At 37.2% G+C, this 25,900-nt stretch overlaps 1 protein-coding gene across 8 annotated transcripts in view; it reads right to left on the bottom strand.

Moving 5' to 3' along the window:
* The window catches only part of Dcaf6 (DDB1 and CUL4 associated factor 6), a 121,425-nt gene that overhangs the window by 71,860 nt on the left and 23,665 nt on the right, over nucleotides 1-25,900 (bottom strand). For 7 of the 8 annotated variants that reach the window (XM_076941523.1, XM_034512807.2, XM_034512806.2 and 4 more), the window contains exons 3-7: nucleotides 11,370-11,462; nucleotides 10,115-10,300; nucleotides 7,436-7,549; nucleotides 4,994-5,129; nucleotides 3,833-4,047 (exon numbers count right to left, since the gene is read on the bottom strand). In XM_076941523.1, coding sequence (XP_076797638.1) covers nucleotides 3,833-4,047; nucleotides 4,994-5,129; nucleotides 7,436-7,546 — 462 coding nt within the window. In that variant the 5' untranslated portion in view covers nucleotides 7,547-7,549; nucleotides 10,115-10,300; nucleotides 11,370-11,462. Of the gene's footprint in view, nucleotides 1-3,832; nucleotides 4,048-4,993; nucleotides 5,130-7,435; nucleotides 7,550-10,114; nucleotides 10,301-11,369; nucleotides 11,463-19,554; nucleotides 19,717-25,900 lie in introns of those variants that run through there. The other variant, XM_076941524.1, reaches the window with a different exon arrangement.

A 25,900-nucleotide genomic window follows, 5' to 3' on the forward strand; every position in this document is an offset into this window, starting at 1 on the left:
TGTCTTAACTGACTTTTTTCCAATCATCTACAAAGTTAACAGTTTCTATTATATATCTTCTTTTTATTCTTTTTTAAATTTTTTCATTTTTTATTAGACTAATAAAATTTATTTTAAAATATACAACTCAGTATTGACATTTTTAGGTCATTAAAATAATTTATAATAGTTAAATGCCTCTTAAAAATATATGATATCTTCTAAAGCTAAAATTAATATTCACTCAAACAGTTTTTAAAATCTATTTGGAACATTAAACATTATAGAAGTAGAAAAAAATCTCTTATGAAGTCCTCTATGAAAGGAAATTGTGACAAGTTCCTGATTAGACAGAAACTGTTCCATCTCCAAGGGAGAATACACACCGTAACTGTGGCTTCACAGAATGAATTGGGTAGTGTTCCTTCTGTTTCTATTTTGTGGAATAGTTTGAAAAGTATTGGTATTAGGTCTTCTTTGAAGGTCTGATAGAATTCTACATTAAACCAATCTGGTCCTGGGCTTTTTTTTGGTGGGGAGGTTGTTAATGACTGCTTCTATTTCTTTAGGGGTTATGAGACTGTTTAGATAGTTTATCTGATTCTGATGTCTAGAAAATTGTCCATTTCATCCAGATTTTCCAGTTTTGTTGTGTATAGGCTTTTTGTTGTAGGATTCTACGATTTTTTGAATTTCCTCAGTTTCTGTTGTTATATCTCCCTTTTTATTTCTGATTTTGTTTATTTGGATACTATCTCTGTACCCTTTGGTTAGTCTGGCTAAGGGTTTAATTATCTTGTTGATTTTCTCACAGAGCCAGCTCCTGGTTTTGTTGATTCTTTGTGTAGTTCTTTTGTTTCTATTTGGTTGATTTCAGCCCTGAGTTTGATTATTTCCTGCCTTCTACTCTTCTTGGGTGTATTAGCTTCTTTTTGTTCTAGAGCTTTCAGGTGTGCTTTAAGCTGGTAGTTTATGCTTTCTCCAGTGTCTTTTTGGAGGCACTCAGAGCTGAGTTTTCCTCTTAGCACTGCTTTCATTGTGCCCCGTAAGTTTGGGTATGTTGTGCCTTCGTTTTCATTAAATTCTAAAAAGCCTTTAATTTCTTTATTTCTACCTTGACAAAGTTATCATTGAGTAGGGTGTTGTTCAGCTTCCATGTGCATGTGGGCTTTCTGTTGTTTTTGTTGCTATTGAAGACCAGCCTTAGTCCATGGTAATCTGATAAAATGCATGAGATTATTTCAATTTTCTTGTATCTCTTGAGGCCTGTTTAGTGACCGATTATATGGTCAATTTTGGAGAAGATGCCATGAGGTACTGAGAAGAAAGTTTATTCTTTTGTTTTAGGATGAAATGTTCTATAAATATCTGTTAAATCCATTTGGTCCATAAATCTGTTAGTTTTATTGTGTCTCTGTTTAGTTTCTATTTTCATGATCTGCCCATTGATGAGGGTGGAGTGTTGAAATCCCCCACTATTATTGTGTGAGGTGCAATGTGTGCTTTGAGCTTTAGTAAAGTTTCTTTTATGAATGTGGGTGCCCTTGCATTTGGAGCATAGATGTTCAAATTGAGATTTCATCTTGGTAGATTTTTCCTTGGATGAGTATGAAGTGCCCTTCCTTACCTTTTTTGATAACTTTTGGTTGAAAGTTGATTTTGAGATTAGAATGGCTACTCCAGCTTGTTTCTTGGAACCATTTGCTTAGAAAATTGTTTTCTATCCCATTACTCTGAGGTAGTGTCTGTCTTTGTCACTGAGGTGCATTTCCTGTATGCAGCAAAATGCTGGGTCCTGTTTACATATCCAGTCTGTCAGTCTATGTCTTTTTATTGGGGAATTGAGTCCATTGATGTTAAGAGATATTAAGAAATAATGATTGTTGCTTCCTGTTATTTTTGATGTTATTTTTATGTTTGTGTGGCTATCTTCTTTTGGGTTTGTTGAAAGAAGGTTAGTTTCTTGCTTTTTCTAGGGTGTAGTTTCCCGCCTTGTGTTGGCATTTTCCATCTGTTACCCTTTGAAGTGCTGGATTTGTGGAAAGATATTGTGTAAATTTGTTTTTGTCACAGAATATTTTGCGCTCTCTCTCTCTCTCTCTCTCTCTTTCTTTTTTTGTTTTTGTTTTTTGAGACAGGGTTTCTCTGTGTAACCCTGGATGTCCTGGAACCCACTCTGTAGACCAGGCTGGCATCAAACTCAGAAATCTGCCTGCCTCTGCCTCCCAAGTGCTGGGATTAAAGGCGTGCACCACCACTGCCCATAGGTTTCTCTATCTATGTTAATTGAGAGTTTTGCTGGGTATAGTAGCCTGGGCTGGCATTTGTATTCCCTATGGTCTATATAACAACTATGCAGGATCTTCTAGCTTTCATAGTCACTGGTGAAAAGTCTGGTTTAATTTTGATAGGTCTGCCTTTATATGTTACTTGACCTTTTTCCCTTACTGCTTTTAATATTCTGTCTTTGTTTTCTGCATTTGATGTTTTGACTATTATGTGATGGGAGGAACCTCTTTTCTAGTCCAATCTATTTGGAGTTCTGTAGGCCTCTTGTATAGTTATGGGCATCTCGTTCTTTAGGTTACGGAAGTTTTCTTCTATAATTTTGTTGAAGATATTTACTGGCCCTTTAAGTTGGGAATCTTCACTCTCTTCTACACCTATTATCCTTAGGTTTGGTTTTCTCATTGTGTCCTGGATTTCCTGGATGTTTTGTATTAAGAACTTTTTGCATTTTACATTTTCTTTGACAGTTGTGTCAATATTTTCTATGGTATCTTCTGTACCTGAGATTCTTTCTTCTATCTCTTGTATTCTGTTGCTGATGCTTGTGTCTATGACTCCTGATCTCTTTCCTAGGTTTTCTATCTCCAGATAGTCTTCCTTTGTGATTTCTTTATTGTTTCTACTTCCATTTTTAGATCCTGGATGGTTTTGTTTAATTCCTTCACCTGTTTGTTTGTGTTTTCTTGCAATTCTTTAAGGGATTTTTGTGTTTCCTCTTTAAGGGTTTCTACCTGTTTGCCTGTGTTCTCCTATATTTCTTTAAAGGAGTTGTTTATGTCCTTCTTAAAGTCCTCTATCATCCTCATGAGAAGTGATTTTAAATCTGAATCCTGCTTTTTCAGTGTGATGGGGTGTCCAGGACTTGCTATGGTGGGAGAACTGGGTTCTGATGATGCCAAGTAGCCTTGGTTTCTGTTGCTTATGTTCGTTATGTTATGATCTTGCTGTTTCTGACTGTGGCTTGTCCCTCCTACAAGCCTGTGTGTCAGTACTCCCGGGAGACCAGTTCTCTCCAGGAGGTATTTTGGTATGTAGAGCCGTGGCACAGGGTCAGCTCCAGGGTACAGATAGAAACCGGAAGGATCCTGTCCCAGGATGCTCCTAGGTTCCTATGTCCTGGGCGTTCCGGGCGGGTCCCTCTAAGCAGAAGTGGTGGTCTTACCTGTGCTCACAGGTGTGTCTGCACCTCTGAGAGACCAGCTCTCTCCCAGCAGTATTTGGGTATGGAGCAGTGTGACATATCTTCTTTTAAAACTTACCTCATTTCATTCCTACAGCCCTTATTTATTAGCCTACTTTGTTATATGTTCCCTAAATCATAAACTATTTGGAAATCAATACATTTACTTATTTATTTGTACACTTAACTAACTTTCTTTCTTTCTTTCTTTCTTTCTTTCTTTCTTTCTTTCTTTCTTTCTTTTTTTTTTTTGGCACAGCATCATATGTAGCTCAGGACCTTAAACTTAGAGTGACCATTTTAAACTGATCATCTATCCCGCCTCCTCTTGGGAATTGCAGGCCTCTCACCATGAAGAAAGAATCTAGTTTTGGGCAAACTTACCTCTTCTCGCCTTTCCTCTGCAGAAGGAGTTTTAAGTTCTCGAGCTGTATCATCTTTGGGGTCAAAAAGATAGATGTAATCTGAAGAATAACTGACAAGAATCTCTTGACCATCTTCACTGTAACACAGCGATGTCACTCTGCATGATTTATTACTAAGATGAGAAGGTATAAAGCGAGCAACCATTCCAGTAGTTCCTCGACCTGCATAATTCCCTAAATAACAGGAATTTATTCGAAATTAATACTGTTATACACATTAAATATTTTATACTGAATTATGAGATATGTGTAATAATGTAGCAATATCAATGCAAATTACCACTCTATGTATCTTCAAGGTTTCCTTTTTAACAGTCAAGAATTTATAACAAACCAAAGAGAATGGAATAAAGATAACACATGTTCCAGTTTTCTTGCTATGACAAACCAAAAGCAACCTGAGATGGAAAGGTTTAATATGGCTTATACTCTCAATCACAACCAAATCACTGAGGGAAATCAGAGCAGAAACTCAAAACAGGAGCAGAGACAGGAACCAAACACAGAGCTCTACAATAGCAACAAGTGCTTTTACTCTCTGAGCCATCTCTCCATACGCAATTTTATTTTATTCTTAATAAAGGGGTGGGGAGTATATGTGTATCTGGCTGTAGGTGCCTAAGGAGATCAGAAGATTACATATCAGATCCCCTAGAGTTGGAGTTACAGGCAGTTAAGAACCATCTGCTGCAGTTGTGAGTTGCCTAACTTGAGTGCTGGGAACCAAATTCAGGTCTTCTGTAAGAGCAGCAAATTCTCTTACCCACTGAACCCTCTACCCAGCTCCTGTTATAAATTGATAAACTGTGCAAGTATCATCCCAATAGTCTTTCTTGCTTTCTTTCTGAGACAAGGTCTCATGTAGTGCATGCTGGCTTCAAATAGAAATGACCCTGAACTTCTGATCTTCCTGTCTCCAGTTACAGAGTGCTGAGATAACAGCCACACAACACTATGCCTACTTACAAACAACAGAGTGTTTAGGAATTAGTAAAATACCTTTCCTCTTAGAATAATCTATATTATTTAAATAACACAGGAAATTTAAAAACTATGTAAATATAAAAATATTATAAAGATTTCTTTGAACAGTCTCAAATTTTGCCTAATATTTCCTCACCTGTAGCTCTTGTGCCCAGCATTCTTCGATCATAAATCCGTACGGAGCTATCAGAACAACCCACAGCAAGGTAATATGGTACTGGGGGACAAATAGCCACAGACGTGGCAGCACGCCTACAGTTGATTAAAATATCCTACAAAAGACAGACACGAGACCAGGTACATACAGCTATATAGAAGTGAATACTCTACTTTTAAAGCATTTTTCCATTTAATTATAAGAAAATAACCTACCTCAGACATTCTAGTTCAGTCAGCAAAAACAAAAAGGGAAAACACAACAAAAATAGTTTTCTTGTAATTGATTTTTAAAGACTGTTAGAATTTATTTCTAACATATTTAGCCGAAAGGGAAGCTCACAATATTATTCATATTACATACATTTACAAAGTTCATAATTCAAACAACTTGGTAGTAGAGAATTATTCCACAATCACCAGACTTTCTTTATGCTCTTTGACTATACATATGATAAGCATTACCAAAAAAATAATTCTTCCACTTGTATTAGAGAATGTTATTTAGAAATGTGCACCTGTGCCCTCCTAACATGCGGATAAGATCTGGTTTCTGAGCAGCTGGAATCATGAGTTTTAGTACCCACCGTTTACTAGGAAACTTGAAGCCCCTCACTGTTCAACCCTCTTCCCTTCTCATTTGTATGTCTGAACCACTAACAGTGCTCACAGGTCCCAGCACTGATGTTGTTCACTGCCCTGAGTCTGCACAGGGTCCATTTTGGCTTTCTTCTCCAGTGATGTTATCTGCTCCCTACCTTCTAGGCCACTCCTCAGGGAGAAAGGGTTCTCTCTCGCTAGTGGCTTTTATTCCCAAGGGGTACACTCCACAGTATTAAAAATAGCTTTTACTTCTTTGGGAAAATGTATATAAAATGTGTTTATGAAGATATTGTACATACATATTTTCCTTAATACTGAAGTTCAAACACAGGGCCTTTGACATGCTAGCTACCACTGAACTAAACCCCTGGTCCTAAAACACCCAATATTTTAAACTTATTTCAGAGCTTTCTATTCACTGTGTATATGTCTTTGTAATATATATATATATATATATATATATATATAATATATACACACATATATATTATATATATTATATATATTATATATATCAATCATACATACATAAAAAATGAAAATTTTGTGTTCAGAATTTGTTTCTACTTTTGTTTTCTGCCTCATCTGTTTCAAATGCATATTCTTTTTTTCATTACTGTTAGTTCACTGGTTAGTTAGCAAGTAATCAACCCGATTAGGAATGATTCTTGGCTTTGTTTTGTTTCTGCTACTTTTCAGTAAAAACAAAGTGAATAATTTATTTCATTGACTACTTCAACAACCCTGTGAAGATCTACTGTTCTCTACATACTCTATGACAGAGAACTATTGAATGAAGCTCTCTAGGGCCAAAAGACTATTCCAGGCCTTTTATAAGTTTTAAATATTATTAATTCATAAAAAAGTAAGTAAACAGATTTTTGAGACATAGATTAAATTTGATTGATAACACACTGATAGAATGCTATTTCTTTAAAAACAAAGCAAAATAAAATCTTTTAAAAGATGGAAGGAGACAAGCGGTGGTGGCTCACACCTTTAACCTCAGCACTTCCAAGGCAGAGACAGGGAGATCTCTGAGTCTGAGGACAGCCTAGTCTACAGAGTAAGTTCCAGGACAGACAAAGATGCACAGAAAATCCCTGCCTTGAAAACAATCCAAAAATAAAGAAAATAAAAGATGGAGGGGAAGACACTAAATTTTCACCCATTTTCACCACTGCTGTTTTGGTAAGTCAAACTGTCTTACTTAGTAAGTGTACTGATAAATTCTCCAGGTTTTTATAAAACTGGACAAATTTACACATTTAGTTTTGCCTATGTATATGTGTATGTATACATGTCTGTATATGTGTGTATACATGTCTGCATGTGTTTGAGTGTGTGTGTGCTGAGTGTGTGCGCCTGCACATGCACACACATGACTGAGTGTGGATCGGGAGGCCAGAGGTTGATGTCAGAGGTCTTCCTCAATGGCTCTGTACTTTATTACTGGAGACAGAGTCTCTCACTAAATCTGAAGCTCATAATTTCAGTTAGGATGGCTGACTAGAGAGCTCCAGTGATCTACCTATAGGATTACAGATGCACACTGCCATGCTCAGCTTTATATGGACACTAGAGTTTAAAACTCAGTGTCCTTACACTTTGCACAAGTACTTTACAAATTGAGTCACCTATCTACTGCCTATAAATATATTTAAATGCACAACTGAAACAGAAGGTTCTCTACATCACTAACATTTAAGTTAAAATTTTTGTGATTGAATTTTTAGCACAACAAAATTATCACCAAAGATATCTAACTGAATCACAACTAATTTTTTCCACATCACTTTTATAAAACTTGGATTCTTACATCTTTGCAATCTTCTTTTGTGCAACTGGTTTTGATGCGCGTGTCAAACCACCTAACAGTTCCATCTTCACCACAGGATAGAAAGGTGTAAGGGTCGTTTGGTACAGTCATAATCTGAAGACGAAACAAAAGTACAAGAAACACTACTGCACAATTAAACAGGTAGCTTTGAAACACATTGCTACTATTTCATACATCCATGAAAATTATCCATATAAGTAATTATCTATGGTTTACCCAAAGCGTGATTTCAAACAGAATACAAAAAGATACAACAGCCTAGTAAAATCATGTAACTTTGAAATTATATTAATATAACTTCATGTAAAAATTTCCAAACTTTGTAAGTATGCTTAAATTAAAGATAATGAAGTGGAAAGATTATGCTTAGGAGTCTTTAAGAATCAAAGAGGGAGGCAAGACTGTATCTTTAAGAAAAGACTATGTGATAATGGAAAAAGTCAAACAGAAAACGAATAAAGACTGTTGACTTAAAAGATGGAGTAAGGAACCCTGATCCAAAAAATGTATAAGGGTTACAGAGGTGGCAAAGCTAAAGGCAGAAGGCTTGCAGACCTATTAACACTTGGATTTGAGCCCAGCAAGACTCATGTTAGATTCCTCACTTCCTGAATTATCAGACAATAAATTTGTGTTGTTTAAAACCACATGTATAGATATACTGTGCCTGTCGCTCTAAGACTTAAATATTCATATTTCTTTGTTATTATTGAACAAGTTTACAATTAACACAAAATAGTAAGACTTACCCACCATAGAAAAGCAATTATAAAAAGCACACGTAATACAAATGAGTGTAATACATAGTGCATGGAAGTTGTAGTTTTTGACTCATTTCACATTTGTGAGAAATGAGATTACTGTATCCCCTCAGTGAGTCAGCAGTATTGAATTACTTACTTACGAAGTCATTTTTATCAGTAAATGTATTTGCAACTTGTTGCTGACTCAGGTCTAATGACTTCATTAAATAAAAAGGTCATTTTTCACTTTGTATACTACTGTCTACAAACCAAATTCTTTTAAAAAAATTATTTATTTATTATGTATACAGTGTTCTGCCTGCATGTATGCCTGCAGGCTAAATAAAGGCACCAGATCTCATTAAAGATGGTTGAGAGCCACCACATGGTTGCTGGGATTGAGGACCTCTGGAAAAGTGGCCCGTGCTCTTAATGTTTGAGCCATCTCTTCAGCCCATACACCAAATTCTTAGGAGCACATCTTTCCTAAAGCATTATTCACACAGCTTATTTAATTCCTTTATCTAATTAGTTCATTAGTTTAGAAAAACAAGTTTCACTTAGGCATTTACGATATGAATCACTAAAACATTTATAAGGGATGCTCTTTGACAGACTAGGAGTTGAAAGAAAATTAGGAAATGTGTCCAGTCTGGCTGTTGACTTAGAGATTTAGTGACTACACACAAAGATCAATACAAAATCAGTCCCAGGAAATTACTAAACAAACAGAAACAATAACAAAATTAGAGAAGAAGGAAAAAGATACTCTTGTTTGGTTTTATGTGCACTTGTGTTTTGGCTGAATATATGTTTGTAAGGGAATGTCAGATTCCCTGGAACTGGAGTTGCAGACAGCTGAGAGCTGCCACTTGGGTACTGGCAGTTGAACCTGGGTCCTCTGGAAGACCAACCAGGGCTGTTAAGCACTGAGTCATTTCTCCAGCCCCAAACACACTTTTTAGAATCAGTGTATTATGGTATTTAAAAAGGTTCAAGCTATCCAGGAATGGTGGCACATACCTTTAATCTCAACACTGAGGAGGTAACAGTAGGTATATCATGAGTTCCAGGTCAGCCTGGAATACATAATAAGCTCTAGGCCAATTGGGGCTACAGAGAGAGGTGCATGCCTGGTGTGGTAGCCTCTGCCTATAATCCCAGTACTCAAGAGACAGAGGCAGGAGGACCAGGAATTCAGGGTCAGCTACAGCTACACAGCAAGCTTAAAATCATGAAAGCTACATAAAACTCTGACTCAAAAACCCAATTAACATAGCTGGGTAAAGGGAGTGGACAGGACAGGGATGGGGACAGGGTTAGGGGAGGCCAGGGGTGGCGGTACACACCTTTAATCCCAGCACTTGGGAGGCAGAGGCAGGTGGATTTCTGTGACTTTAGGGCTGGGCTAGTCTACAAAGCCTTTAAGAGCTACAAAGTGATACCATGTCTCAAAAAAATTTGTGTAATTTATTGTGTTACAACACAAAATAAACATCAGTAAAGATGATAAATCTCTGTAAGGCAGTGTATTTCAGAGAACAAAACCAACTACAAAACCATCCAACAGAGTAAAAATAGCATAAAGGCTAACACCTGCCACAATAAAACCCATTATCTTTATATGCTAATGTAAAATTAATTTAAAAATAAATACAAAAGGGTGGAAGGGTTCATATCTGATTAAGATTGTTTTTTAATTGCAAATTTGTTATAATACTAATACTAGAATCTTACTTTTATAACTTTATCCACAAAATCTCTCATGATAAACTTTCAGTAATGCTTAGGTGAAGTACAGTCTGCCAATGATGTCTATACCTAAAAATGTAGGTGCATGTGTAAACAAATGCATAGACACATCTCCACACTTACATAGAAGCATGCATTTACATGTATAATCACAACCCTTTACCTCATAAGTAGTTCCATAATGGCACGTAAATTGGCACTGTCTGTTGGTTTCTGCATCTTGCTCGATATTAGTATAAAATATGACTCCATCTCCAGAGCAAGACACAATCTGCTTGTCATCTGTGCATGGCAAAAACTTTGCACTAAATATATTTGCTCGGTGCCCTGAACGGATGGTCGTTAAAACCTAAAATATACAAAAAAATGTAATTCATAGTATTAATTTATTTTCCTGGTGGGAAATATTCATGTTTAATATAATTATAAACAGTAATACATTCTTAACAAAAGAGTACTACTACAAAATTTTAATTATAAAATTCCTTTATATTCTAATTATTTATTCTAAATATTTAAAATTAAAGTATTTGAAAGGTCCCTAAGGTGTTACATATAGAATGTTATAATAAACAAGGCTTTATTGAGATTCAAACCACAATTCATTTGGAAAACTAGTAATACAATTTAAACAATGTATGCTATTAATTCTGCTGTGAATATTTATTCTTTGAAGTACTCTTAAATATCAAAAAACAGTTGTAATTTGGGGAGTGCTTTGCTTCACAAATAGTAAAAATTTAAATACTATTATATGAGCCCATGGGGAACAGAGTTATTGCTAGTTTAGGGCACAGTCATGATACTATAACCCAGACTAGTCTTGAACTTATCCTTCTGCCCCTACTTCCTGAATGGCAGAATTTGTCTGTGCCAGCAAAAAGTTATTTCCAATATGCTAAAAATAAATAGCAGTAAGTAGAACTCACTCTCTCACCTTTGTTTTAGGAAAAAAAAAAACACAATGTCTTTCTTTGTTCAAATAATGTTATTGAAATATCATTTGCCTATTGTCTACTTGGATAAAGTGAAGAGCATTTAACCTTTCTAGAGTCTAAAGCACACTGAAAACTTAAATGTTAAATATTCCAACAGGGCATAGTTTTGCACACCTTTAATCCCAGCACTCAGGAGGCAGAGGCAGGTATCTGAGTCTGAGGACAGCCTGGTCTACATAGTGAGTTCCAGGACAGCTAGAACTACATAGTGAAATCCTGTCTGAAAAACCCCAACCAATCACACAAGAAAAAAAACCTTACATATCCCAAAGGAAACTATAGTACCTACATGTAACAATGTCTAAATTACACAATTAAGTTTAATGAAGATGATAGTCTAATATAGACGCCCATTCCATAATTATAATTCCCTTTTTCTAGCTTCTTTAACATTAAATTATACATATTTAACCACTTTACCTTTCTGCTATACGGATTACTAATTACAAGTTTAGTGTCATCAGAGCCAGATAAAATATATTCTCCAGTGTCATTCCAACAGATTGTATTAACCTAAAAAAACAAAAAATAAAAAAATTTTTAAAAAGCATAAATAAATTGGACATAAAAAGAAGTAAGTCATCTTTTACTTACCTGTGTTACAAAATTTACAATACTAATAAAACTACTATTTGTAAAGGAAAGTTTATAGGTTGAAACAGACTTCAGTTCTTGATTCATATAACAAAAGGCCTGGAAATCACTGTTATATCCTAAAAGGTTCAAGAAACTATTGCAAAAATTAACAATTGTTCTTGGGTCCTCCAGACAAACTACTACCACCATGACCAAAGAAACCAGTGGTCCTGACTTGAGAGGAGCAGAAACCTCACCAGGAAACAATGCCTAGGCAAGAAAACTTTAATTACAATATGCTAAGAGCGCTGATAAAGTAGACAACATATAAGAATAGGTGATCTAAAGCAGACAGGGTGATTCTAAAAAAGAACAGTAGAGTAATGCTAGAGATAAAAAACAAATTAACTCAAGTGAAGAATGGCTTTGATAGGCTTAATAGCATATTAGACATAGTTGAAGAAATGACTTTAGGATATACCTTTAAAACCACAAAGGGAACAAAGTCTGAGGTATGGGAGAGGGGAAGCCAGTGTAATAGCCAAGGAGTGTGATATAAACACAAAAGGTATATATATAATCCATGTTTAATGGAAAACACCGAAAAGACTAAAGTAAGCAAGGGCAGAAATATTTGAAATAATGACAGAATTGCCTTTAAAGTAATATCAGCAAAGTGCAGATTCAGGGTGCACAGAGGAAGCTGAGAAGAGCAAATAACCAAAGAACATCAAGTATGCAAAGAAAGTCCTGGAAAAAGGCCACAAAGGCTGATTGGCTGAGCAGACCCTTAATGTTGTGCAGAGTCTGGCGTGCTACAGATCCCACACGTGACTACAATGTACCTTGGGCTATCTTTAGCTCCCTTTGTAGCTATTCCTTACCCAAACGTGTCTGACCTAACATCCTTATGACTATCAAGTGAAACCTTTTAGAATGTATTAGCTTACCTTCCGCTATCCAAAAGCTAACAATTGTCAGGTGACATCTAAACCTAGCCTGAGACTGGGTTTCCCCCACTTTACTATAACCTACCTACCTGACCACTGACATATATTTTAAGTGTCTTTTGACTTACAATTGACTTTGTTCTGTTACTATAAGAATTTCAGAAAACAGTTACTGCATTGACCATGGAATCCAGGGATGACTAAACCTGTGTTCCTGGGCCACCATAATTCATATCTGGCTCCAGAATAAACTCTCTTGGGGTTTTGAGGTGAGAAATGTGCTTCTTACATAACAAATAAATGAGTATATTTCAAGCTAAAGAAAATCAAATATAAAGAAAACAATCTGAAAGAAGTCAAAACATATCCATAGAGTATAAGATAATAATGTTATCTGACTTCTCAGAAATGCAAATAAGAAGTATAGAATGAAATTAAAGTTTTGGGAGGCAACAAAACATTCACAGAGACTTCTGTACCCACCCTTTCAAAATTAGACTAAATAAAGATGGCCTCCAATATACAAAAATTGAGAGTATTTGTTTCTAGGAAAACAGCCTTGCAAAAAATATTTAAGAAGTTCTTTAGAGAAAGGGAAAATAACAGTTCAGAAAATATGTATCCATGTAAAGAAAATAATATGGCTAGAAGAAGGATCAACATTAAGAACACTGGCTGCTCTTCTAGAAGACCAGAGTTCCCAGCATCCACGCTGATCCTCTCTCAAGGACTTGTAACTAACTGCAGCTCTAATGTGGTGCAATGCCTCTGAATTCCAAGGAAGAGAATATTACTATAGGCCACAGAGCAAGATCTAGGTTAACCAGAGCTACCTACCAAGCAAGGCCTTATCTAGGGCAGGGGCGGTGGTGGCACAAGACTTTAATCCCAGCACTCAGAAGGAAAGAAGGCAGGGAGGCAGGCAGATCTCTGAAGTCAACCTGGTCTGCAGAATGAGTTCCAGAACAGCCAAGGCTACACAGAAACCCTGTCTTGAAACCACCCCCCCCAAAAAAAAAACAGGGTTTTTTTTTTTTTTTTAAAAAGAAGCAACAAAAATAGAACTCTACTATATAATTTATTTATTCTATTCCTAGGTATTTATCAAAAAGAATAAAAAACAGTATAACTTCTTAGTCTCCAGTAAGAGACACTGTTCATCAGTAGGTGAATAGTCAAGTAACAGTATACCTATACAATGAACACTCAGCAATAACAAAGAACTACTGACATCCTCAACAATAATGAACCACAAAATAATTATTCTAAGTAAGTCTAAACTTAATAATTCTAAGTAAATAAGTTAAACACCAAAAATAATGCAGGGTCAGAGGTGCATAGCTCAATGGCAGAACACTTGCACAGCAAGCACAGGGCTTTGAGCGTGATCCCTGGCATAGTGGGAAAGTGCTAGATGAGTCTATTTATTAAAATTCTAGAAAATATAAATAACACTACAGTTAACTGATAACCCACTATCACCAGGATCAGCCTAAAAATATAAATAAATTTACCAAAGGATTGACTACGGTTAATTATGCTAATAAAAAATGAAAGGGTGAATTGCTCTTAACAGGTGGTTGATAAGCTTATTTGATAACTTCACATATATATGTACATATATATTTTTATATATATATAAAATATATATATAAATATATATATATATTTTTTAAACTTACCAAAGTGTATACTTTAACTAACTACAGTTACCTATAATCCCTGAAAGTGTCCAATATCATCTGTATAAATACAGTCAACTACATCAATAAACCTTCTAAGATCTCCATAAAAATTTTAATGCAAATAAGTTAATTGACAAAATCAACTGATTAGACTGACATCATTCTTACCAGCTACACTAGATGCTAGACTGCACATTTATAGCCTGTAATATTACTGAGTAACATATTGAGTAAACTCAAATCATAAATCAGGTTTGAAGGCAAAGAAAAAGGAGGCCTGAAGTGGTGAGAAAGTTTACTTTCTTTTCCAAAATACTTGAGAACATAGTAAAACCTAAAAGAAAAAAATGACCAGAGATATAGACAATACCAAATCCATTTGCAACAAACATTTGAAAATTTTTCTTTGAATGTGGTATAAGGCTTGGCTTTTGGTTTCTAAAGGGTATAAAACTTGGCATGTTGAAATGCTAAGAATTCCTGAATACTTACTCTCCTGGTATTTATTCATTTAGTATCTTCCTGAAAAAAAAAATTCACTGAAGAAGTTTCTCAGTCCAAATGTGTGAATATGGATAGGGGCAAGTTTGTTGACTATGAATATGTATGTTTAGACAACTATAATGCCATATAGTAAACATAATTAAAAAAAAAAAAAAAGCTACCATAAAGACATGCATTAAAAGTGGTACACTAACCAGGTGCCTGGGGCACTCAGGACCCATCAGCCACCCAAACCCGCCCCTCCGGAATACCACTCCTCTTCTTCCCCTCGCTTGGTCCCTTTGGCGGGGGCAGACACCTAGCTGGTCTGCTCAGGTGAAGACACCATATCCTGAGCTATCCTAGAGGAACCACTGGACTCAGAGCAGCAGGATATGAGGATCCCAGAGGCTGAAATCCCAAAAGTTCTTCTACCCAGGAGCTCAGGACCACAGAATCACTGGGACATCTGGACTCTGAGGAGTTCTGACACAAGCAAGATAACTGGAAAGACAGGCTCCAGTCAGAGACAGTGAGTTCAGGTAGCACTACAGTTAACCAGATGGCAAAAGGCAAGTGTAAGAACATAAGCAACAGAAAACAAAGTTACTCGGCATCATCAGAACACAGTTCTCCTACCATATCAAGTCCTGGACACCCCATCACACTGAAAAAGCAGGATTCAGATTTAAAATCACTTCTCATGAGGATGATAGAGGACTTTAAGAAGGATATATATAACTGTCTTAAAGAAATAAGGGGGAGAACACAGGTAAACAGGTAGAAGCCCTTTAAGAGGAAACATAAAAATCCCTTAAAGAATTACAAGAAAACACAAGCAAACAGGTAAAGAAATTGAACAAAACCATCCTGGACATAAAAATAAAAGTAGAAACAATAAAGAAATCACAAAGGGAGACTACCCTGGAGATAGAAAACCTAGGAAAGAGATCAGGAGTCATTGACGCAAGCATCACCAACATAATACAAGAGATAGAAGAGAGAATCTTAGGTGCATAAGACACCATGGAAAACACTGACACATCTGTCAAAGAAAATGCAAAATGCAAAAAGCTCCTAATCCAAAACATCCAGGAAATTCAGGACACAATGAGAAGACCAAACCTAAGAATAATAGGTATAGATGAGAGTGGAGAGTCCCAACTTAATCCAGAAAATATCTTCAAAAAAATTTTAGAGGAAGACTTCCCCTAACCTAAAGAAAGAGATGCCCATGAACGTACAATAAGCCTACAGAACTCCAAATAGACTAGACCAGAAAAGAAATTCCTCCTGTCACATAATAATCGAAACATTAAATGCAGAAAACAAAGAAAGACTATTAAAAGGAGTAAGGGAAAAAAGTCAAGTAACATATAAAGGCAGACCTATAAGAATTACACCAGACTTCTCACCAGAGACTATAAAAGCCAGAAGATCCTGGACTGATATCATACAGACACTAAGAGAACACAAATGCCAGCCCAGACTACTATACCCAGCAAAACTCTCAATCACTGTAAAAGGAGAAACAAAGATATTCCATGAAAAAAACAAATTTACATAATATCTCCCCACAAATCCAGTACTTCAAAGGATAATTGATGGAAAACTCCAAAACAAGAAGGGAAACTACAACTTAGAAAATGCAAGAAAGTGATCTTCCAACAAACAAAAAAGAAGATAACTATACAAACATAATTCCACCTCTAATAACAAAAATAACAGGAACCAACAATCATTTTTCCTTAATATCTCTTAACATCAACAGACTCAATTCCCCAATAAAAACACATAGAATAACAGACTGGATACATAAACAGGACCCAGAACTTTGCTGCATACAGTAAACGCACCTCAGTGACAAAGACAGATACTACCTCAGAGTAGGAAAACAATTTTCCAAGCAAATGGTCCCAAGAACAAGCTGGAGTAGCCATTCTAATCTCAAAATCAACTTTCAACCAAAAGTTATCAAAAAGGGTAATGAAGGACACTTTATACTTATCAAAGGAAAACTCTACCAAGATGAACTCTCAATTCTGAACATCTATGCTCCAAATGCAAGGGCACCCAAATATATAAAAGAAACTTTACTAAAGCTCAAAGCACACATTACACTTCATACAATAATAGTGGGGGATTTCAACACCCTACTCTCAGCAATGGACAGATCATGGAAAAAGAAAATAAACAGAGACAGAGTGAAATTAACAGAAGTTATGAACCAAATAGATTTAACAGATATCTATAGAACATTTCATCCTAATATATATATACCTTTTTCATGGTACCTTCTCCAAAACAGACCATATAATTGGTCACAAAGCAGGCCTCAACAGATACAAAAAGACTGATATAATCCCTGTATCCTATCAGATCACCAAAGACTAAGGCTGGTTTTCAATAATAACAAAAACAATGGAAAGCCCACATACTCCTGGAAACTGAACAACGATCTACTCAATAATGACTTGGTCAAAGAATAAAGAAAGAAAGAAATTAAAGACTTTTTAGAATTTAGTGAAAATGAGGACACATCATAACAAAACTTGTGGGAATCTATGAAAGCAGTGCTAATAGGTGACCTTATAGCTCTAAGTGCCTTCAAAAAGAAACTAGAGACAGCATACACTACCAACTTGACAGCACACCTGAAAGCTCTAGAACAAAAAGAAGCAAATAATCCCAAGAGGAGTAGATGGCAGGAAATAATAAAACTCAGGACTTAAATCAACCAAGTAGAAACAAAAAGAACAATACAAAGAATCAACAAAACCAGAAGCTAGCTCTTTGAGAAAATCAACAAGATAGATAAACCCTCAGCCAGACTAACTAGAGGGCACAGAGACAGTATCCAAATTAATAAAATCAGAACTGAAAAGGGAGACATAACAACAGAAATTGAGGAAATTCAAAAAATCATCAGATCCTACTACAAAAGTCTATATTCAACACAACTAGAAAATCTGGATAAAATGGACAATTTTCTAGACAGTTCCCAGGTACCAAAGTTAAATCAGAAACAGATAAACCATCTAAATAGTTCCATAACCCCTAAAGAAATAGAAGCAGTCATTAACAATCTCCCCACCAAAAAAAGCCAAGGACCAGATGGTTTTAGTGCAGAATTCTATCAGACCTTCCAAGAAGACCTAATACAAATTCTCTTCAAACTATTCCACAAAATAGAAACAGAGGGGACACTACCCAATTCGTTCTATGAAGCCAAAATTACACTTACACCTAAACCACACACAGACAGAACAAAGAAAACTTCAGACCAATCTCCCTAATGAACATCGGTGCAAAAATACTCAATAAAATTCTTGCAAACAGAATCCAAAGCCACATTAAAACAATCATCCATCATGATCAAGTAGGCTTTATCCCAGGAATGCAGGGATGGTTCAATATTCAGAAATCCATCAACGTAATCCATTATATAAACAAACTCAAAGAAAAAAAACCCACATGATGATCTCACTAGATGCTGAGAAAGCATCTGACAAAATTCAACATCCCTTCATGGTAAAAGTCTTGGAAAGATTAAGAATTCAAGCCCCATACTTAAACATAGTAAAAGCAATATACAGCAAACCAGTAGCCAACATCAAACTAAATGGAGAGAAACTTGAAGCAATCCTACTAAAAGCAGGGACAAGAGAAGGCTGCCCACTCTCTCCCTACCTATTCAATATAATACTGGAAGTCCTAGCCAGAGCAATTAGACAACAAAAGGAAGTCAAAGGTGTCAGGCCTAACAGGGGTCTAATCTCCATTCCACCTTCACCCTTCAGTAAAGTACACAGGTGGAGGGCATGAACAGGCCCTAGAGAGATTTACATACTAATGAGGTACCTGAAGGCCAGAGGTGGAGCAGATTAAACATTCCTCCCCAGCCCCTCCTCCCTTCTCCCCTCCCCTTTTTAACTCAGGTCGATCCTGGGTTTGAGGGGGTATGCATCAGATCCATCCACCATCCTCCATGTGAATAAACCGGTTTTGAAAACCCAAGGACTTCCTCATGTGTTGGGGCCGCACCGACATGAGGAGCCATGAGGAGCTGGGAAGAGGCTTTTAGTTAATGAGCAGCCGAGCCCAACTTCCAGCTGGAGGAACCCAGAGCGTTCCCAGCAGATTGCCCACAGCATGGCGGGAGGAACCCTAGGATCCCCAGCCTTATTTTTTCCTTACAAAAGGGATACAAATAGGAAAGGAAGAAGTCAAAATTTCACTATTTTCACATCATATGATAGTATACTTAAGTGACCCCAAAACTTCCACCAGAGAACTCCTAAACCTAATAAACAACTTTAGTAAAGTGGCTGGATATAAAATAAACTCAAACAAATCAAAGCATTCCTCTATTCGTAGGATAAACAGGCTGAGAAAGAAATTAGAAAAATGACACCTTTCACAATAGTCACAAATAATACAAAATACCTTGGTGTGACTCTAACCAATCAAGTGAAAGATCTGTATGACAAGAACTTCAAGTCTCTGAAGAAAGAAATTGAAGAAGATCTCAGAAGATGGAAAGATCTCCCATGCTTATGGATTGGGAGGACTAACATGGTAAAAATAGCCATCTTGCCAAAAGTAACCTACAGATTTAATGCAATCCCCATCAAAATTCCAAATCAATTCTTCATAGAGATAGAAAGAGCAATTTGCAAATTCATATGAAATAACAAAAACCCAGGATATAGAGAAGTATTCTCAACAATAAAAGAACTTCTGTGGGAATCACCATTCCTGACTTCAAGCTGTATTACAGAGCAATAGTGATTAAAAAACAAACAAACAAACAAACAAACAAACAAACAAAAACCCTGCATGGTATTGGTACAGAGACAGGCAGGAAGAGCAATGGAACAGAACTGAAGACACAGAAATGAACCCACATACCTATGGTCACTTGATCTTTGAAAAAAGAAGCTAAAACCATCCAGTGGAACAAGTACAGTATTTTCAACAAATGGTGCTGGTTCAACTGAAGGTCAGGATATAGAAGTATGCAAATCGATCCATTCTTATCTCCTTGTACAAAGCTCAAGTCCAAGTGGATAAAGGACCTTTACATAAAACCAGATACACTGAAATTAATAGAAGAGAAGGTGGGGAAGACCCTCAAATACCTGGGCACGGGGGAAAAGTTCCTGAACAGAGCACCAATGGCTTATGCTCTACGATCAAGAATTGACAAATGGAACCTCATAAAACTGCAAAGCTTCTGTAAGGCAAAGGACACTGTCAATAGGACAAAACAGCAACCAACAGATTGGGAAAAGATCTTTACCAATCCTACATCTGATAGAGGGCTAATATCCAAGGTATACAAAGAACTGAAGAAATTAGACTCTAAACAATCAAATAACATTATTAAAAATGGGGTACAGAGCTAAACAAATAATTCTCAACTGAGGAAACTCGAATGGCCGAGAAGCACCTAAAGAAGTGTTCAACATCCTTAGTCATCAGGGAAATGCAAATCAAAACAACCCTGAGATACCACCTCACACCAGTCAGAATGGCTAAGATCAAAAACTCAGGTGACAGCAGATGCTGGTGAGGATGTGGAGAAAGAGGAATACTCCTCCATTGCTGGTGGGACTGTAAGCTGGTACAACCACTGTGGAAAGCAGTCTGGTGGTTCCTCAAAAAATTGAACATAGTATTACCTGAGGACCCAGCTATAACACTCCTGGGCATATACCCCAAAGATATTACAACATACAACAGGGATACATGCTCCACTATGTTCATAGTAGCCTTATTTATTATTATAAATATTTCCAGAAGCTGGAAAGAACCCAGATGTCCTTCAACAGAGGAATGGATAACAGAAAATGTGGTATATTTACACAATAGAGTACTACTCAGCTATTCAAAACAATGAACTCGAGAAATTCTTAGGCAAATGGATGGAACTAGAAAATATCATCCTGAGTGAGATAACCTAATCACACATGGTATGTACTCACTGATAATTGGGTATTAGTCCAAAACCTTGCAATACCCAAGATACAACTCACAAACCACATGAAGCTCAATGAAGAAGGAAGGCCAAAGTGTGGGTGCTTTGGTCCTTCTTAGGAGTAACAACATACTCATGGGAGCAAATTTGGAGACAAAGTGTGGGACAGAAACTGAAAGAGAGGTCGTCTGGAGATTGTTCCACCTGGGTATCCATCCCATATGCAGTCACCAAAGGTAGAAGCTGATGTGGATGCCAGGAAGTGCATGCTGACAGGAATCTGATATAGCTTTCTCCTTAGAAGTCTGCCAGAGCCTGAAATATACAGAGACGGATGCTCACAGCTAACCATTGAACTGATCATAGGGTTCCCAATGGAGAAGTGACAGATAAGACTGAAGGAGCTGAAAGGGTTTGCAGTCCTATGGGGAGAGCAACAGAGCTCCCAGGGTCTAAACCACCAGCCTGGGAGCACATAAGGAGGGATCATGGCTCGAGCTGTATATGTACGGGAGGATGGCCTTGTAGGGCATAGGTAGGAGAGGAGATCCTTGGTCCCATGAAGGCTGGACACTTAGTGTGGGAAAATTCATGGGTGGGGACACATCCTCATAGAAGCAGGAGAAGGAGGGATGGAATAGGGGGTTTCCTGGGGTAAGGAATGGGAAAGGGGGATCACATCTGAAACGTAAATAAGATATCCAATAAAAAATGGGGTACAGAGCTAAACAAATAAAAAAAAGTGGTACACTATTCATACTATTCAGTTAGGGAAAGCTTTTCTGTTAAGTAACACTCCAAAGAGAGAGAAATAAAAGCAAGCTTCATAGAACCATAAAACAGACTTCTGGTTATAAGACATAAAATATATAAGATGGAAGCCAGGTGTCAGGTGTGTGCCTAAAATCCTCACACTTGAGAAGCTGTGACAGTTGGATCACGAATTCAAGGACAGCTCAGCCAGGAAATCCAGGACATGATGAGAAGACCAAACCTAAAAATAATAAGTATAGAAGAAAGTGAAGATTCCCAGCTTAAAGGGCCAATAAATATTTTCAACAAAATTTTAGAGGAAGACTTCCCTAACCTAAAGAAAGAGATGCCCATAAACATACAAGAATCCTAGAGAACGCCAAATAGACTAGACCAGAAAAGAAATACCTCCCATCACATAATAATCATAATTCCAAATGCAGAAAACATAGAAAGAATATTAAAAGCAGTAAGGAAAAAAGGCCAAGTAACATATAAAGGCAGACCTATCAGAATTAAACCAGACTTTTCACAAGATAGTATAAAATCAAGAAGATCCTGGACAGATGTCATACAGACCCTAAGAGAACACAAATGCCAGCCCAGGCTACTATACCCAGCAAAACTCTCAATTAGTATAGATGGAGAAACCAAGATATTCCATGACAAAACCAAATTTATACAATTATCTTTCCACAAACCCAGCACAACAAAAGATAATAGAGGGAAAGCTCCAATACAAGGAGAACAAGAAAGTAATCCTCTTCCAAAAAAATCCAAAAGAAGATAGCCACACAAACAATGCCACCACTAATAACAAAAATAACAGGAACCAACAATCTCCTTTCCTTAATATATCTTAACATCAATGGACTCAATTCCCCAATAAAAAGACATAGGCTAACGGGTTGGATATGTAAACATGACCAAGAGTTTTGCTGCATACAGGAAACCCACCTCAGTGACAAAGACAGACACTAACTTAGAGTAAAGGGCTGGAAAACAATTTTTTCAAGCAAATGGTCCTAAGAAACAAGCTGGAGTAGCCATTCTAAAACCTCCAGCCTAAGAACACAAAGGGAGGGACTCATGGCTCCACCTGTATAGGTAGTTGAGGGTGGCCTTCTCAGGCATCAGTGGAAGTGGAGGGCCTTGGTACCTGAAAGTTTGGATTCCCTAGTGTTGGGGAATTCGAGAGCAGGGAGGTGGGAATGGAAGGATGGTAGGAGCATACCCTCATAGAAATAGGAGGAGTGGGGATGGGATAAGGGTTTTGGGGGTAATGCGAGAGGAGATAACATTGAAAGGTAAATAAATAAAATATCCAATGTTGTTTTTAAAATAAGAGATAATGGGTCTGGCAATTGTAGTTGAGCAGTCAAGACTTTTGTCAACAATTTATTATGGGGATTTCCTATAATCCTCAAGGACAAGGTATTGTGGAAGAGACCCATGGAACTTTAAAAAGATTGGTGAGACATACTGTTGCTGAAACAAAGAATGATGCCGACCTGTCAGCTTTCTGAGTGCCCTATCAAGGGTGACTGGGGAGCTCTATTGGACATATGTTCCTGACCCACCTTTGCTTGACTATATCCCAGATGGGACAAGCTGCCTTGCCTCAAGTTTTTAGACCTTGTGGGATAGAGAATCGAAAAGAGAAATTATGTCTCTTGTATTCTTCTTACAGGTGCCCAGCTATTAGGGCTCAATCATGTACTGGTCTAGAAATCAATCCAATATGGGAAAATTACAGTCTACTTTTGGAAGACTGGATCTGGACTTTGTCACAAACATATTTGGAAGCTAGCTGTAGCTCGATACAATGTTAGGATAGCAAGAGATAATGTTGGGACAGGATCTGAATTTCAAACAAGGATTAGTGCATATTTTAAGGCTCTTTTAATTGTCAAGCTAAAATTGGTTTTGTCTCTTCTACAGTATTTATTGTAAGTTGCAAAGATTGTACACTTTCTAATTGTGTTAGTGTGTTGAAACCTGACATGTCTGTTGTGGGGAGCCGACAGAAGATGGATATCATCCTTGCAGCCATCTTGAGCCATATACCCTGACAAGAGACTTGTTTACACTAGCCTACAACAACTGAGCACACTCTGGTAACATCTTGTTTTAGATACCCAGGATTTCCCCTTGGGTGTGTAAGACTTGAAGGTGTGATTTAGAAGTAAGACCTAAGGGCATGACTTAAAGATGAAGCAGACAGAAGACAGACAACTGAGATTAGGCACTTGGCACTTGGAGGAAGAACTTGGAAATAGGCATTAGATTGAATTAGACACTTGGATTAGGCACTTGAGAGTAGGCACTTGAGACTGAGACAGGAAACTAGGATTAGACTCTTGGAATTAGACACTTGTACTTGGAAGAGTGCTTGAGACTGGAGACTTGAGGAAGGTAACTTGGAACTGGGAAAGAGACTAGCAACTTAGAACTAGAATTAGGACTTGAGACTTGGTACTAGAAACTAGGGACTTGGAGAGAAGAAGAGAAACTGAAGAATAAATGGGATTGAATCACACTCTGTCTGGTCTCCATTCTTCGAGTCCATCCTCACTCTCTCTCGTGCTGAACCCCAACCCGCAGACTGGAGCAGCTTAGGGCAGTGTGGGCTCTAACAATTTAGCCCTCAAGGCTTTTGGCAGTGCGGGCTCCAACATTGATAGAGTGGTCCCCAACATTTTGGCCCCCAAGTGTGGGGCAGCTCGGGCTGCAACATTTTGGCCCCCAACGTGGGGCAGAGCGGCTCTCAATAGTCTGTTACAGGGGTCTAGCAACCAGCTTTTGTCTCACTGCCCTGAGTATTAGAAAACCTTGATTCTCTGAAAAAAGCTTGGAAGTGCTGGAAGAAGTGAGCTAGGCTTTAAGCAGAAGCAAGAGGGTAGCAGGCTGGATTATTGCTGGTTTAACAGCTTTAATTCTATTAATGGCTACAGCACTGCTTCTGCAATAGCATTGACACAAGGAGTTAAGATAACTATTTTTGTTAACCATCTAGCAAAAAATGTTACTAATGTATTGAGTATACAAAAGGATTTATATAGGTATCTGGAACAATGAATGATGCTCTATAACCCATTCAAATTATCTGAAGGAGGTTCAGGGTTCAAGAGTTAGGATCCATCCCAAGTGTCATGACAAATATCATTGGAGTAGTGTTACTTTTTAAATTTACAATGATTGTCATTATAATTAGAAAAATGTTTAACAACACCTGTAGGATATTTGGCATAATCCTAATACCTCTCTGGGTGTGTTAACTCTGCATAGTTAGATTATGAATTTAAAGAATGCTGCTTTGTTGAGCTTTAATGCTGCAGATAATCTTGATAAAATTATCCATGGCCTGAGCTCAGTATTTCCATTTTGGACAAACCTCAGGACAAGCGTCATATATATATATATATATATATATGTATATGTATATGTATATGTATATGTATATGTATATGTATATATATGGCATATATAACTTGATCAGGCTAGCCCTTCTTGTCCTGGAAATATGTTTATTCTTGCCCATTGTGTTAAAGCTTATCTTTAACAACATCAACATGTTGGCAGCCAAAGTACATGGCTTAAACCTGAAAATGGACCCCCAGACAGAGTTATTAAATTAACAGGCTGGCAAGCCAAGAACGGGTAAGATTCTGCACAGAGCCTTACCAACCTAAGACAGAAGTGCATTGCCTTTGATAATGTATATTCCATGACAGGTAAGGAAGGCATTCTTATCAGAATGACCTAAGACAGGCTGTCTTGTTAAGGCAATAAAAAGGGGGAAGAGGTGGAGAGCCTTTGGGCTGCTTGGCAAGAAGCTGACATGGGCCAAGGAAAAGGAAAGGGGCTATTTGGCAGAAATATGACATTGGCCAAGGACAAGAAAGTAGGCTTCAAGCAGGAATCTGATATTAGACTAGAACAAAGAAGTAATTTCAGGTAGGAGTCTAAATCGTAGGCTACAACCAAGAAGTAATCTCATGCAGGAATCTAAATATTAGGCTAGAACAAAAAATTTCAGACAGGAATCTAAATTTTAGGCTAGAACAAGGAAGTAGGCTTCAGACATGAAAATGACTTTGGGCTAGGATCGGGAAGTAGGCTCAGATACTTTGGTCATCCTGATAAGCCTTTAGAAACAGTGATCACGGGAGTGTTCACATAACTGAGTTTAATGCCTTGCTTCTTCTTTGACTATTTGTGTTTATTGTATTGCTTGTTCCTCAACTATTTGCATCTATTGTATTGCTAGACCCTCAACCTAGAACTGACCTTAATACATACATGTAATCAAAATGGTATAAAAGCATAAAGGAAGAGGAGGTATAGGATAAGGGGTTCTAGGCGGGGAAATGGGGAAAGGGGATGACATCTGTATTGTAAATAAATAAAATATCCAACAAAAAAATGTAATTTTAAAAATTGTTTTGTGTTTTTGAGACAAGGTTAAAAGAATTGTTTTAAAGAAGTAGACCAGTGAGCTAAGCAGACACACATGAAGCTGGT

This window comes from Arvicanthis niloticus, chromosome 10 (assembly GCF_011762505.2).
Source record: "Arvicanthis niloticus isolate mArvNil1 chromosome 10, mArvNil1.pat.X, whole genome shotgun sequence".
NCBI lineage: Eukaryota > Metazoa > Chordata > Mammalia > Rodentia > Muridae > Arvicanthis > Arvicanthis niloticus.